The sequence below is a fragment of the Macaca fascicularis genome, chromosome 7 (assembly GCF_037993035.2).
Source record: "Macaca fascicularis isolate 582-1 chromosome 7, T2T-MFA8v1.1".
Lineage (NCBI taxonomy): Eukaryota > Metazoa > Chordata > Mammalia > Primates > Cercopithecidae > Macaca > Macaca fascicularis.
In genome coordinates this window covers 168,060,138-168,074,096 of record NC_088381.1, presented here as the reverse complement: position 1 = coordinate 168,074,096, position 13,959 = coordinate 168,060,138, and the positions used below count along the sequence as shown (strand labels likewise).

The following is a 13,959-nucleotide window of genomic DNA, read 5'->3' as shown; positions in this document are numbered from 1 at the left end:
AACCTGGCCAATATGGTGAAATTCAGTCTCTACTACAAATATAAAAAAATCAGCTGGGTGTGGTGAAGCACACCTGTAATCCCAGCTACTCGGGAGGCTGAGGCAGGAGAATCGCTTGAAACTGGGAGGTGGAGGTTGCAGTGAGCCAAGTTCGCACCACTGCACTCCAGCTTGGGCAACCAAGAGCAAAACTCCGTCTCAAATAATAACAACTTATCAGTAATAATGTATCATACTAATATAAGATGTTAATAACAGGAGAAACTATATGTGTGCAGGAGGTGTACAGGAACTCTCTGTACTACCTTCTCAATTTTTCTATAAATCTAAAACTGTTCTAAAATACAAAGTCTATTAATTTAAAAAAGAAAGAAAGAAAAGCATTCATTCATCCTTGGGGATGGGGCTGTGTCTCCATTTTGGAAAGACACATACATAAGTACACATGCCCCCAGTGATTCCTATGCATATTCAAGTTCGAGAAACATCTGGGATACTAAGGGTTACAGTGGATAATGTCCTTACAAAGAAATCACAGAAAAAAATACCCATCCACACATCACCAAACAAATCATGACTTATGGCAGCAGTAAGGACACAATAGACTAAATCACTGTCACTCCAGTAATGCATTAAGTCATTAAGCACATAATAAAATAGCTTTCGCTTGGATGCTAGCTTCTACTATTTGGGGGAGGCTACCTGAAATGTTGTCCTTAGAAGGATCCATGCCAAACTGGGATGAATGCCACAATCAACTATCCATCTTAGGTATAGGTGGCAGTGTCAATGTTTTATTAAACATCTACCAAGTGCCAAGTACCAGTGCTAGGCTCTGGGGTTCTAGCAGAGATCAAAACAAGCATAATCTCTGCCTTTATAAAGCCTTCAGTAGATCAGAGAAATTTTAAGTAATTACATATAAACAGTTACCGAAGAGGAAATATGGGATATCACAAAGGTAATTAACAGGAAAGGACCCTCAGCTAGGCTAAGGGTCAAAGGCTGCCTCCCTGAAGAAGTGATGTTTCAACTAAGATTTGAAGGCTAAGAAGTTAGCAAGGTAAAGAGGAAAAGGAAGCAGCTAGACTGAGATCAACTTGCATGATTTAGTTCATCAGACCTTTTCTTATTTAAGAATTCTTTGAGAGAGAAGGGAGAAGAGAAGAGAAGTGCAATAAACACAGCTCTACAAAAGCAGCAGAGTAGTAGGCAGGACCCAGAGAATGGCTGAGAGTGCTGGAACCTTTTAAAGAAGAGGCCCAGGACAAATAAATCACATGGGAAAAGGACTGGAGAAGCGTGTAAACTCTTGTAAGGTCCACTGTCTCTTTAAGATCCATAGAAAACACACCTTTAGAGCTATAAAATGGCACATCTCTCCTTTATTACCCAAGGAGGCACACAGTGGCTTATGTTTCCCTTTTTGCCATGACTTTCATGAATTTCACAGCTAAGTGTGCTCGACTGAAGTAACTATTTCTTAATCTAAGTTTTCTGGTACAATTATCTCCTCTACCCCCAAATATTATGTCTCCTGTTTTATCTTTATTTTGTCTATTTCATGTTTCACAGGGAATATCCCTGAATCTTTCTTAGAAGTTGATGCATCAATAGCAACTGCAGTTTCTAAACCAAAATTTATATCATATATGAAGGTAAGTTATATAGTCATCTGATAAAAGGGCAGAATATTTGAAACCAGAATTGTCCCATACCCTCATGGAAGATAAACCCTAGAAAATAAATACAGGGTGGTGAGGCTGGGGTGGGGTGGAGTAGGGCAGATAACTAACCTTTATGGACTATCATAAGCTAAGAACTTTTCATGTATTCTCATTTGATCCTCACAAAACCCTCTGAAGAAAGTGAACTGTCCTCATTTATAGTTGAGAAAAATGAAGACTCATAAAGGTTAAGTAAATTGCTAAAAGTCAAGTTAGCTGATAAGCAGTACCTCTGGGGCAGAATCCAGGTCTGACTCTAAAACCCAGGCTGCTTAGTATACGGGGGTTAAATTAAACTAAAACATTTTAAATCTAACTCAAATTCTTTTTAAGAAGTCCCTTTACATACCTACATTAACTGCAAACTGAAGAGTAGATGTCTTTCACGCAGCCCTAGAGACAAAGACAATACATCTTCGTATGAATCGCTTACAGAGGAACTGGGAACAGGGCTCCCTCCACTGGTGAGTAGGCAGAACTACACCATTTCAAAGTAAGTAATTTTCCCCCCCTCTCCCTCTTAACTCCATTTACTTCTCTCTTCTGATTCCTTTCCAAAGTCCTTCCTTCGGTGCTTGCTTTGTTTTTGGGAGAACCTCCAAGTTAAACCTCAAGGATTAAACTTCTATTCATTAATCTCTTTCTCTCTCCTTTAAAATTAACATTCTGGTAGTACATATTGATAGCCTTTAAAATGTTTATACCCTTTGGTCCCCAAAATACCATTAAAATATATAGCATACGATCTGACAGACTATTATTCAGCTATTTTAACTGTTTTCAAAGAATATTTAGTAAGGGGGGAGTGCATATATATTAAATGTACAATGCCCAATACAAATAAACAGTACACTTTCAATTTTGTAAAAATGTTTCACTTATACCTGGGAATGATAAAGGAACTACACCACAGGTTTGATGTGGTTATCTGTAAAGAGCAGGATCTATGCTGACTTGTATTGTTTTCTTTATATTATACCATTCTATTTTCAAACTCTACTTAACTGTTTCATGAAGGGACCAGCCACTCTTCTCACCCTCACTCCCACATCAGCTGGAAGTGCTTTCCCCTGAGTTACCATCACTCTTACTATAGCATTTGCGATATATTCATTTGGCAACTCAAGAGTCCCTTCATCAAGCTTATCCAGACAGATCTCGTTTCATTGCGCTTCACTTTATTGAGCTTCACAGGTATTGCTTTACCAATTGAAGGTTTGTAGCAACTGCACTGAGCAAATCTATTGGCATCATTTTTTCCAATACCCTATGCTCACTTTGCTAGCATTTTTAAGCAATAAGGTGTTTTCTAATGAAGGTATGTACATTTTCTAGACACAGTGATACTGCACACCTAACAGACTATGGTATAGTGTAAACATAACTTTTATATGCACTTGGAAACAAAACAATTCCTGTGACTTGCTTTCTTACAATATTTGCTTTACGGCTTTATTGTGCACCCACTGTATCTCCAGGGTGAGTCTACTGCAAGGCTCCTCAAACATGGGCAGTTCACATATTCTCTTTAAAGGGGAAAAATCTGTATGTGAAACAATATGACTTAATTTCTATTTATTTGGCTTATATATAATTATTATTTTTCTTTTTTTTTTATTTTATTTTTGAGACAGTGTTTCACTCTGTTGCCCAGGCCGGAGTGCAATGACATGATCTCAGCTCACTGCAACCTCCGCCTCCCAGGTTCAAGTGATTCTAGTGCCTCAGCCTCCCAAGCAGCTGGGATTACAGGCACCCACCACCACGCCTGGCTAATGTTTGTATTTTTAGTAGAGACGGGGTTTCACCACGTTGGCCAGGCTGGTCTCGAAATCCTGACCTCAGGTGATCCATCCGCCACCTCGACCTCCCAAAGTGCTGGGATTGCAGGTGGGAGCCACCATGCCTGGCCTATTATTTTTCTTAATCAACAGAAGTGCCAGCCAAAAGCCTAAAAAACAGATGCCTGCACCTTTTCTTTTTTTTTTTTTTGAGATAGGATCTCACTATGTTGCCTACCTCCCCACACACCCCCCACATCGCTGGTCTCAAACTTTTGGCCCCAAGCCATCCTCCTGCTCAGCCTCCGAGTAGCTGGGATTACAGGCATGTGACACCACACCCAGCTTATATACACAACTATAAAACTAAGTTTAAATGTCTTATGCTTATATAACTAGATAAGCAAAAAACAAATGTATAAATTAAATACAAACAAAATCACCAAACCAGCAAAATTCAAAACACTAATCAAACAATGATGCCGCTCAAATTATAATCACTGTCCACAAGGTATGGTAATGGCACAGGCCTAAGAACAGGCAGACAGAACAAGAGAGCCTGGAAAGATACACACAGAATCCCTACAGTCCTTACAAAAGCCACCTTAAGAAATGCCCTGCACCCGCAATTTGCAGCACTGGGTTCAGAAATATATTTGGACCCAACTGTGATAGCTAGTACAGGCTAAAGGTGAGAAATGAGGACTGTGTTTGTACCTGTTTATTTTATACTGTATTCTGCAATCACACTGCGTTCTGTAGAACTCCAATATCAATAAGGTGCCGTTGGCCCAGATGAAGCGGTTCTTGGCTCATAACCAGACCTGCTGACAGGCTGGACTGGCCATGCCTCACATATACAAGGCTGGCCCTGGGGGAGACAGGTAAGTTTTCTGAGAATTAGAGGTGATTCTCACGCATGCAGACATTACCAGCTACAACCACATGCCCCGGGATGCTGGGATCCAGATGCCTGCACGGACGTCCAACCCAAAAAATGTTGCTGTTATCTCTACCATATAAACTACTGATATGATCAAGTATCTGACCAGCAATTTTGAGAAAAATGTAATTTCAGTCTCTACCTCATATTTCAGACCATCTGAAGAATGAATTTTTAAAACTGTTATACAGTCATACTCAGTATCCACAGGAGTCTGGTTCCAGGACCCATCTCAGATACCAAAGTTTGCAGATGCTCAAATCCCTTACGTAAAATGGAGTCATATTTGCATATAGCCCAGGTATATCTTCCCATATACCTTAAATCATCTCTAGATTACTTTATAACACCTAATACAATGGAAATGCTATATAAATAGTTGCTATACTATATTATTTAGGGGATAATGACAAGAAAAAATGTCAGTACATGTTCAGTATAGACACAACCATCCTTTTTTAAAAAAAAAAGTCCATCCAAGGTTGGTTCAACCTACAGATGCAGAATCAACAGATACAGAGGGCCAACTTCACGTATAACCGAAAAAAAAAAAAGTTTAATAATTAAAATTCTAGAAGAACAATATCCTAAATGTCAGAAATATGGAAAAATCATCAGGAACAAAACTTAATGACCTAAAATTTTTTAAACTTCTGTATCTAAATCTTTAAAAGCAGATAGGGAAAATGTTCACAGAAGAGAATGTTCCTGATAGATAAATTACTCAAATATATAAGTAGAAATAGATTGCATATTGTGTATATGTGGGAGGGTTTTTTTATTTGTTTGTTTTCAACTGCAGAAAGACCCAGTAAGTTTCTGTAAATCTTTTAGGTATGGGGATTATTTGTGGATGGGCGGTGAGAGTGGGGGATGGGAGTGTCTAGTTCTTTCCACCTCCTTACCCCATCTAATCCAGTACCAGACAACAGTAAGCCTTCAAAAAATGATTTATCAATGAAAATATGAAAATACATAATAGAGTCTGTTAGAAAAAGAGAAACAAGAATTCAGGCAGTAGTCTAGAAAATAAAGAAAAATTCAGACTTAGACTTCATTATCTGAATAAGTTGATTCAATAGTACTTTATCTGAATAAGTTGATTCAATAGTACTTTTTCACTAAAATAAGTGGACATGTGCCTCGAGTGTTAGAATGCATCTCCAGCATGTGGCTTCCTGAGATGCTCCAAAAGGAACACAGTTTGGATGTTACATTTTGGACTTTTAGCAATAGGTCATCTCTATATACTCTCATGAGAGTATATATCAAGAGAAATAATACGCTACTTTCATTTTAAAAACCTAGGACTGAAGAAAAAGGAAGTGTTATCATAGGTAAAACAAATTGCTTACAAATAATCAAATCAAATCTGACAACAAAGGTAATGAATAGTCCCCCTGGACTCATTTAAATCCATGTACTAAAGCCAAGTACTTCAGGTACAGGTAAATATACATGTACAGGTATTTAACTATAAGCAGTCTGCAATGGAGAACCATGTTAAACTGTCTGTAGCAATTTTAAAAATCTGTGTAAAAAAATGATTGACTTTAAAAAAAGAAAAGAAAAAATGGTTCTTCATTCTGGAAAAACCACTAAGAACTTTTATTTCTACATCCATGACTTTTTTTTTTTTTTTTTTTTTGAGACAGAGTCTCGCTGTCACCCAAGCTGGAGTGCAAAGGCAAGATCTCAGCTTACTGTAACCTCCGCCTTCCAGGTTCAAGTGATTCTGCTGCGTCATCAGCCTCCAAGTAGCTGGGATTACAGGCGCCCACTACCACGCCTGGCTAACTATTGTATTTTTAGTAGAGATGAGGGTTTCACCATGTTGGACAGGCTGGTCTTGAACTCCTGACCTCAGGTGATCTGCCTGCCTCGGCCTCCCAAAGTGCTGGGATTACAGGCATGAGCTACCGTGCCTGGCCAAAAAGTCTTTGGGACTTTTTCAGATCCCAAAGAATGAGATCTGAGAATGCTCTTATGCTATTGTTGACTCAAAAATTAAACCTTCTGGCTGGGCATGGTGGCTCACACCTATAATCCCAACACTTTGGGGGGCCAAGGTGGGTGAATCACGAGGTCAGGAGTTTGAGACCAGCCTGGTCAACATAGGGAAACCCCATCTCTACTAAAAATACAAAATATTAGCTGCATGTAGTGGTGGGTGCCTGTAATCCCAGCTACTCAGGAGGCTGAGGCAGGAGAATCACTTGAACCCGGGAGATGGAGGTTGCAGTGAGCTGAGATTGCACCACTGCGCTCCAGCCTAGGCAACAGAGTGAGACTCAGTCTAAAAAAAAATAATAAAAATAAAAAATAAATTAAATTTCTATTCAGGAGGACTGGTTAGAGCATAATTTTTATCAAATAAATAAGGAAATCAAGACAGGAGAAAGGAACCACGGAAAGGAGATAAAAGTACCTGCCCCCCAAATATTTTGCTTTATAGTAATGACCTGAGCTAAACTGCTATTTTTTCAATTAATTATGTATTAAGGAGAGCTAAAGATTTATTCTTAAAGTTATCTTGATTCCAAAAGTATTTCACAAACTGGCAGAATCTAATACAATTAGGACAGAACACAAGAAAATAGGTGTCACTGTTCTCTACAGCTTCCATAACCTGGTAGCATGAATCTCCACAACTGAATATTGACTCAAACTGTTCCTAAAAATGCAAAAATCAGGGACTTTTACTGCTAGTAACTGTGGACTAAGGAAATCAGAACAATCCTCTACCTAAAAAGAACTAGAAAAGGCCGGGCGCGGTGGCTCAAGCCTGTAATCCCAGCACTTTGGGAGGCCGAGACGGGCGGATCACGAGGTCAGGAGATCGAAACCATCCTGGCTAACACGGTGAAACCCCGTCTCTATTAAGAAATACAAAAAACTAGCCGGGCGAGGTGGCGGGCGCCTGTAGTCCCAGCTACTCGGGAGGCTGAGGCCGGAGAATGGCGTGAACCCGGGAGGCGGAGTTTGCAGTGAGCTGAGATCCGGCCACTGCACTCCAGCCTGGGCGACAGAGCGAGACTCCGTCTCAAAAAAAAAAAAAAAAAAAAAAAAAAAAAAAAAAAAAAAAAAAAAAAAAGAACTAGAAAAGCTGGGAAAAATGTAAGAAATACCTGCCTGGAGGCATGGGGGAGGAAAGCGAGTCAGAGCCTGAGAAGGTGAGCTCAGTGTTTGAGGCTAATTTTCCTGAAGGCTGTTTATCGATTCCGAAGGGAATGCTAACAGTTTGGTGTTGGGGTGGAGAGTGAAGGTGCTGGCAAAGAAGAAAACATTAGGAGGAAAAGTGAACAGAACAGGTTTGCCTTCACAAGAACTGCAGCTCAGCTTAGAGATATTTCAATTCCTGAAACCGTACTGAAGGCATTCCCGCTTGTAAGTGCTCCCATGTGCCTGACAACAGCAAATGTGAATTATCTCTGGAAGAAAAGCATCATCTTAGATCTCAAATTATTCCTACAAATAATTCTGCAAATAGGATGTTTATCACACATTTAAAAAAAACCACTAGGCACATAAGGAGACAAGACAATATGAACGAAAATCAACAGAAACAGACACTGGAAACAACTAACAGATACTGCCATAATTGAACACGGACTTTAAGATAATTACACTTACTATGTTAAAAGAGATAAAAGACAAGATTGATAATTTTGGCAGATAGCTTGGAACTACAAAACAGAAACAAACAGAAATATAAAAATCAGCTGGGCACAATGGCTTATGCCTGTAATCCTAGCACTTTGGGAGGCTGAGGGAGGAGTATCACCGGAGGCCAAGAGTTTGAGAACAGCCTGGGCAACACAGCAAGACTCTGACACTTAAATAAATAAATAAATAAAAGCTGGCCATGAGGGTGTGTGCCTGTAGTAGCAGCTACTTGGGAGGCAAAGGTGGGAGTTTAAGGCTGTAGAGAGTCATGACTGAGCCACTGCACTCTAGCCTGAGCAAAGGAATGAGACTCTGAAAAATAATAAAAATAAAAAACAAAAAAGAAATTTAAAAATAATATTTTAAAACCCTGAAATTAAAAACTCAATGGATGGTTTAAACAGCAGATTATATACAGCAGAGGAGGGGGGATGGAGAGAGACAGTTAGTGAGAAGGAGATAACCAGAATAAAGAACAGAAAGAGAAACATGTAAAACGCAGAGAAACAGTTAGGAGACATAGAAGATATAGTGAAATGGACTAACATGGGGGTCCCCAACCCCTAGCCATAAACTAGTATCGGTCCGTGGCCTGTCAGGAACCAGGCCGCACAGCAGGAGGTGAGTGGCAGATGAGTGAGCATTACCGCCTGCAATCTGCCTCCTGTCAGATGAGCTGCAGCATTACATTCTAATAGAAGCGTGAACCCTACTGTGAACTGTGCATGCAAGGATCTAGGTTGTACACTCCTTATGAGAAGCTAATGCCTGATGATCTGAGGTGGAACAGTCTTATCTCGAAACGACCCCCTAACCCCCCATGGAAAAATTTTCTTTCATAAAACCAGTCCCTGGTGCCAAAAAAGTTGGGAACCGATGGTCTCACATATATCATTGTAGCCCTGAAGGAAAGGTAAGAGAAAATGTGGCAGAAGAAATAACTGAAGTACTAATGGCTGATGATTTCCAAAACCAATGGAAGACATGAAGCCACAAATTCAAGAATCCCTAAAAACTCTAATTATAAATAAAAAGAAATCCATACTAGGGACAGTAAAGAAAAATTGCTGAAAACCAAAGACAGAGAGAACTTTAAAAACAGCCAGTGAAAAAGACTACTTTCAAAGGAACAACAGACAACTGACTTCTCAACAGAAACTAAGTCATAGATAATGAAATAGCTTTAAAATGCTAAAAGAGTTCTCCAAGAAAACACCAAATGGCAAATGAGACCAGTGCAGTGACAGGGTCTAGAGGCCCCAAAAATGGGGGGCCACAGCAGTGGCATCCAGGGTGAAGGCTGGGGCCATGGAGCTGGTGGTGGCAAGGCCAAGGCCAAGGAGTAGCTCCCCATCATCAAACTGGGCAGCATAGTCAAGGACATGAAGATCAAGTCCCTGAAGCTCTATCTTTTCTCTCTGCCCATCAAGGAGGCTGAGATCATTGACTTTTTCCTGGGGGCATCCCTCAAAGATGAGTTTAAGATTATGCCAGTAAAAATGTAGACTTGCACTGGCCAGTGGTCCACGTTCAAGGCACTTGTTGCCACTGGGGACTAAAATAGCCATGTTGGTATGGGTGTTAAATGTTCCAAGTCGGTAGCTACTACCATCCAAGGAGTCATCATCTTTGCCAAGCTCTCCACTGTCCCCGTGCAGAGAGGCATCTCAGGAGACAACACTGGCAAGCCCCACAGCATTCCTTGCAAGGTGACAGACCACTGCAGCTCTGTGCTGGTACACCTCATCTCCACCGACAGAGACAATGGTTTCATCTTGATCTCTGTGCCCAAAAAGCTGCTGATGATGGCTGGCATTAAGGACTGCCACACCTCAGTCAGGGGCTGCACTGCCACCTTGGGCAACTTCACCAAGGCCACTATTAATGTCATCTGTAAGACTTAACAGCTATCTGACCCCCAACCTCTGGAAGGAGACCGTATTCACCAAGTCTACCCATTAGGAAACTAGGAATTCACTGACCAGAGTCTCCACTGCAGAGAACCCAGAACCCAGGCTCCAGCTACGGCTATTATACAATTAAGGATTTTTATACAAGAAAAATAAAGTGAATTACTTTTTAAAATGCTAAAAGAAAACAATGGCAAACCAAGAGTTCTATAACTAATAAAAAGACACTTCGTAAATGGAAAAAAAGTTCTAAAATTAGATGTAGTAATGGTTGCATAACTGAATATTCTAAAAACCACTAAACCATAGGCTTTATTTTACTTATTTATTTTTTGGAGACAGAGTCTCGCTCTGTCACCCAGGCTGGAGTGCAGTGGCATGATCTCGGTTCACTGCCAGCTCTGCTTCCCAGGTTCACCCCATTCTCCTGCCTCAGCCTGCAGAGTACCTGGGACTACAGGTGCCTGCCACCACACCCAGCTAATTTTTTGTATTTTTAGTAGAGGTGGGGTTTCACCGTGTTAGCCAGGATGGTCTCGATCTCCTGACCTCGTGATCCACCCGCCTCGGCCTCCCAAAGTGCTGGGATTACAGGCGTGAGCCACCGTGCCTGGCCAACCATAGGCTTTAAATGGGTAAATTTCACAGTATGTGAATTATATCTCAATAAAACTTAAAAAAAGAAAACAGTGAAGAATAAATAATGACGTTTTTAGACAAACACTAAGAATTTGTTGCCAGACCTGCACTGAAGAATACTAAAGAGTATTCTTCGGGCAGAAAGCAAATGACTCCAAAGGGAAAACTCGAAGATGACAAAGGTGGTACAACAGAGTTATGGGGAAAAGATTATCTTTTTAATAAATGGTGCTGAAAAAAATGGTGTTAAAAATAAAATTTAACATAACCACATTATGTTATACAAAAATGAATTCCAAGTGAACCATATATCTTACTGTAAAAGGGAAAACACATGTAAGCTTTCTAATATTTTACAGGAAACTATTTTCTTGACATGCAAACGCCAAAAGAGGTTGGGTGCGGTGGCTCACGCCTGTAATCCCAGCACTTTGGGAGGCCAAAGCGGGTTGATCACCTAAGATCAGGAGTTTGAGACCAGCCTGGCCAACATGGTGAAACCCCGTCTCTACTAAAAATACAAAAATCAGCCAGGTGTGGTGGTAGGCACCTGTAATTCCAGTTACTCGGGAAGCTGAGACAGCAGAATCGCTTGAACCCAGGAGTCAGAGGTTGCAGTGAGCCGAGATCGCACCACTGCAGTCCAGCCTGGGTGACAGAGCGAGACTCCATCTCAAAACAAAACAAAACGAACAAACAAAAACCCAAAAGAAATGTGGGCAAGATACGTGAACAGGCACTCCAGAAAATATACCAAATAAAAATGAAAAGATGTTCAGCCTCATCAATCAACAGGAAACCACAGATTAAAACCACAATGGAATATCATTTCATAATCACCAGAATGGTTAAAATTTAAGACTGACAATACCAAGTGTTGACAAGGATGTGAAGCACCAAGAACTCTCACACACTTTTTGGTTAGAATGTCAACTCGTAGAACCACTTTGGCAACTTGGTGTTTACTGCTAATGCTAAAGATATGCGTATCTTTTGACCTAAAAATTCTATTGGATATATACCCAATAGAAATGAATGCACCAGGAGAGAGAAACAATATCCGTAACAGCATTATTAATAGCCGACAAAGCTAGAAACAACTAAAATGTCTAGTAACAGTAGAAAGAGTACACTGTGGTATATTCTTACAACAGAATACTATAGACCAATAAAAATGAACAAATAACGATTACAACGGAATGGATGGATCTCGAAAACATCTTGAAAAAACACAAGACACAAAAGAATACTGTATTATTTCATTGACAAATAATACAAAACAGACAAAAGGAAACAATAGTTACAAACTACAGTTTTTACGAGATACGTGTTTAGAAAGTAAAATCACAAATGGAAAAAAAAAGTGATTACCCCAAAAAAGTCACGACAGGGTCTGGAGAGGAAGGGAGGGTTTAGCGACTAGGAGAGGGCACCGGGCTTCTGGGAGAAGCAAGGTTTTATTTCTTGGCCTGATAACCAGCAGGCTCCCCAGCTGGGTGATACATCAATGAGTGGTACATTTGGGGGTCTTGCACTTTACTGGCGTGCAAGAAGAAAAAAAAGGGGGGTTGAGAATTGGGAGACGAAGCGGGTGACTGGCTCCAAGCCAAGGGGTAACTACCCCTGTAAAAGCTCAAACGCGGCTCTGGGCGCTGGCAGGGGGAGGCTTCGGCAAGGCCGGAGGGCTTCAGGCCAGCCTCCTCCGGACTGGAAGGCACCGAACGGGGGCTTCTGCCAACTTCGGTCATCGCGCGGTCGCGACGCGGCCACACCTGCCCGCGGGGGTCTGCCTCCTAGGCCGCCGCAGGCCCCCCGGAACCTAAGAGGACCCCACAAGCAACCAAGGCTAGCGCCGCCTGCCCCATGCAGAACACCACCCCCCACAAGCCCCACAGACCCTCCCGGCTCTCCAGACGCTCCCACGACTCTCGCGAAGCCATTCCCGCGCTCTGAATGCCCCCGAATCTCTGCAGAGCCCCCGCGGTCCTCCGGACGCCCCCAGGCCTCTGGACGCCCCCCTTCCCGCCCTCTGGGGCACCGCGGGCCCCAGCCCAGCCCCTCCGACGCTCGCCGCTGCCGCCTCCCACGAGGCGCCGGCCCCGACTCACCTCATTGTCGCTGCCGGGGACGGGCGCGCCGGCCAGGGGCGACCCGGCGGCGGCGGCGGGGCGCTGGGCGCGGGCGCTAGCGGGGGAGCCGGCCCCGGGCGCGGCGGCTCCGCGTCTGACTGGGCTGCGGGGGGCAGCGGGGGCTCATCTTCTCCGGGCGGGCGTCGGGGCCGCTAGCTGCGGGGAAGGGCCGCGGCGGCGGCGACTGACAGCTGGGCCCCGGCCCCTGCCATCTTGGCGGGCGCGTGCCCGGGCCGGCGTGTGCGCGGGCGTGTGCGCGGGCGCGTGCTGGGGGGCCGCCGCCGGGGAAGGGGGAGGGGGAAGGGGTGGGGGCGAGCCGGCTGGGGTCCGGGCGGCGGGAGCGCGTGCGCGTCCGTCTGAGACTCGGGGCGGCGGCCCCTGGCGAGCGCGCAGACGGCTCCGAGTCCTCGAGGGAGAGGCGGGCGGGCGTGCGGGCTAGTCTCAGCCCAGCAGCCGAGAGCTAGGATACGCGCGTTGCTGTGCGCCCCACCGCCCGCCGAGGGGACTGCGCGCGCGTGCGCCCCTCCGCCCGCGGCCGCTGAGGTGAATGAGCGCGCGCGGCGGTCAAAGCCCGACACAAAAGGCGCGGGGCCCCACCGTCCGCGCCTCCGGGAGCGCCGAGCTTGAGGCTGCGAGGGGCGGGGCGGACGCGAGGGGCGGGGCTGAGGGGCGTGATTTTTTTTGAGGGAGAGCGAGGGGCGTGGCCGGGGTGGGGGCGGGGCGCCGGCCGGGCACGGGGCGCCGGCCGGGCACGTGGCGCCGTGCGCTCCTTCCCAGCGCGGACGCTCCTCCAGTCCCCGCCTGACCCCACAGCTCACAGAGGCCACTGGGGAAGCCAGGGTCCGTGCTCGATGGCCCCATGATTCCCATCACCCGGCCCTGCTGAGCACCCCGCTCCCTCGGACTCGGAGCATCCCTGATCCGAGGGGCGTCGAGGTCACTGACGACTAATTCCCTCTCTTTGTACATAAGGAGCCGTGGCAGGGAGGAGAGTTGCAGCTTTGGGACAATATCAGTTTTGGAAGTATCTCCCCCAGCTCCACAAGAGCCCACACGGCGCCCCAAAACCACAGCCTGTGAAAAATCACATTTACCGTACACAGCGTCAAGTAGTTCGTCCAGGTTGTGTCTGGTTTTTAAATCCCCATCTTTCCTAAAGGTTAG

General features: G+C 44.3%; 1 protein-coding gene across 9 annotated transcripts in view; it reads right to left on the bottom strand.

Annotated features, from left to right (window-relative positions):
- The window catches only part of EVL (Enah/Vasp-like), a 174,524-nt gene extending 161,485 nt beyond the window's left edge, over positions 1 to 13,039 (bottom strand). For 8 of the 9 annotated variants that reach the window (XR_012416116.1, XM_073998187.1, XM_065518451.1 and 5 more), the window contains exon 1: positions 12,775 to 13,039. Coding sequence is in view for 4 of the 9 variants with exons in the window: in XM_045396978.2 (XP_045252913.1) it covers positions 12,775 to 12,779 (5 nt within the window). In the remaining 5 variants the exon portion in view is untranslated. Of the gene's footprint in view, positions 1 to 2,076; positions 2,121 to 12,774 lie in introns of all 9 variants that reach the window. The other variant, XM_073998192.1, reaches the window with a different exon arrangement.
- Positions 13,040 to 13,959: the final 920 nt, after the last annotated feature.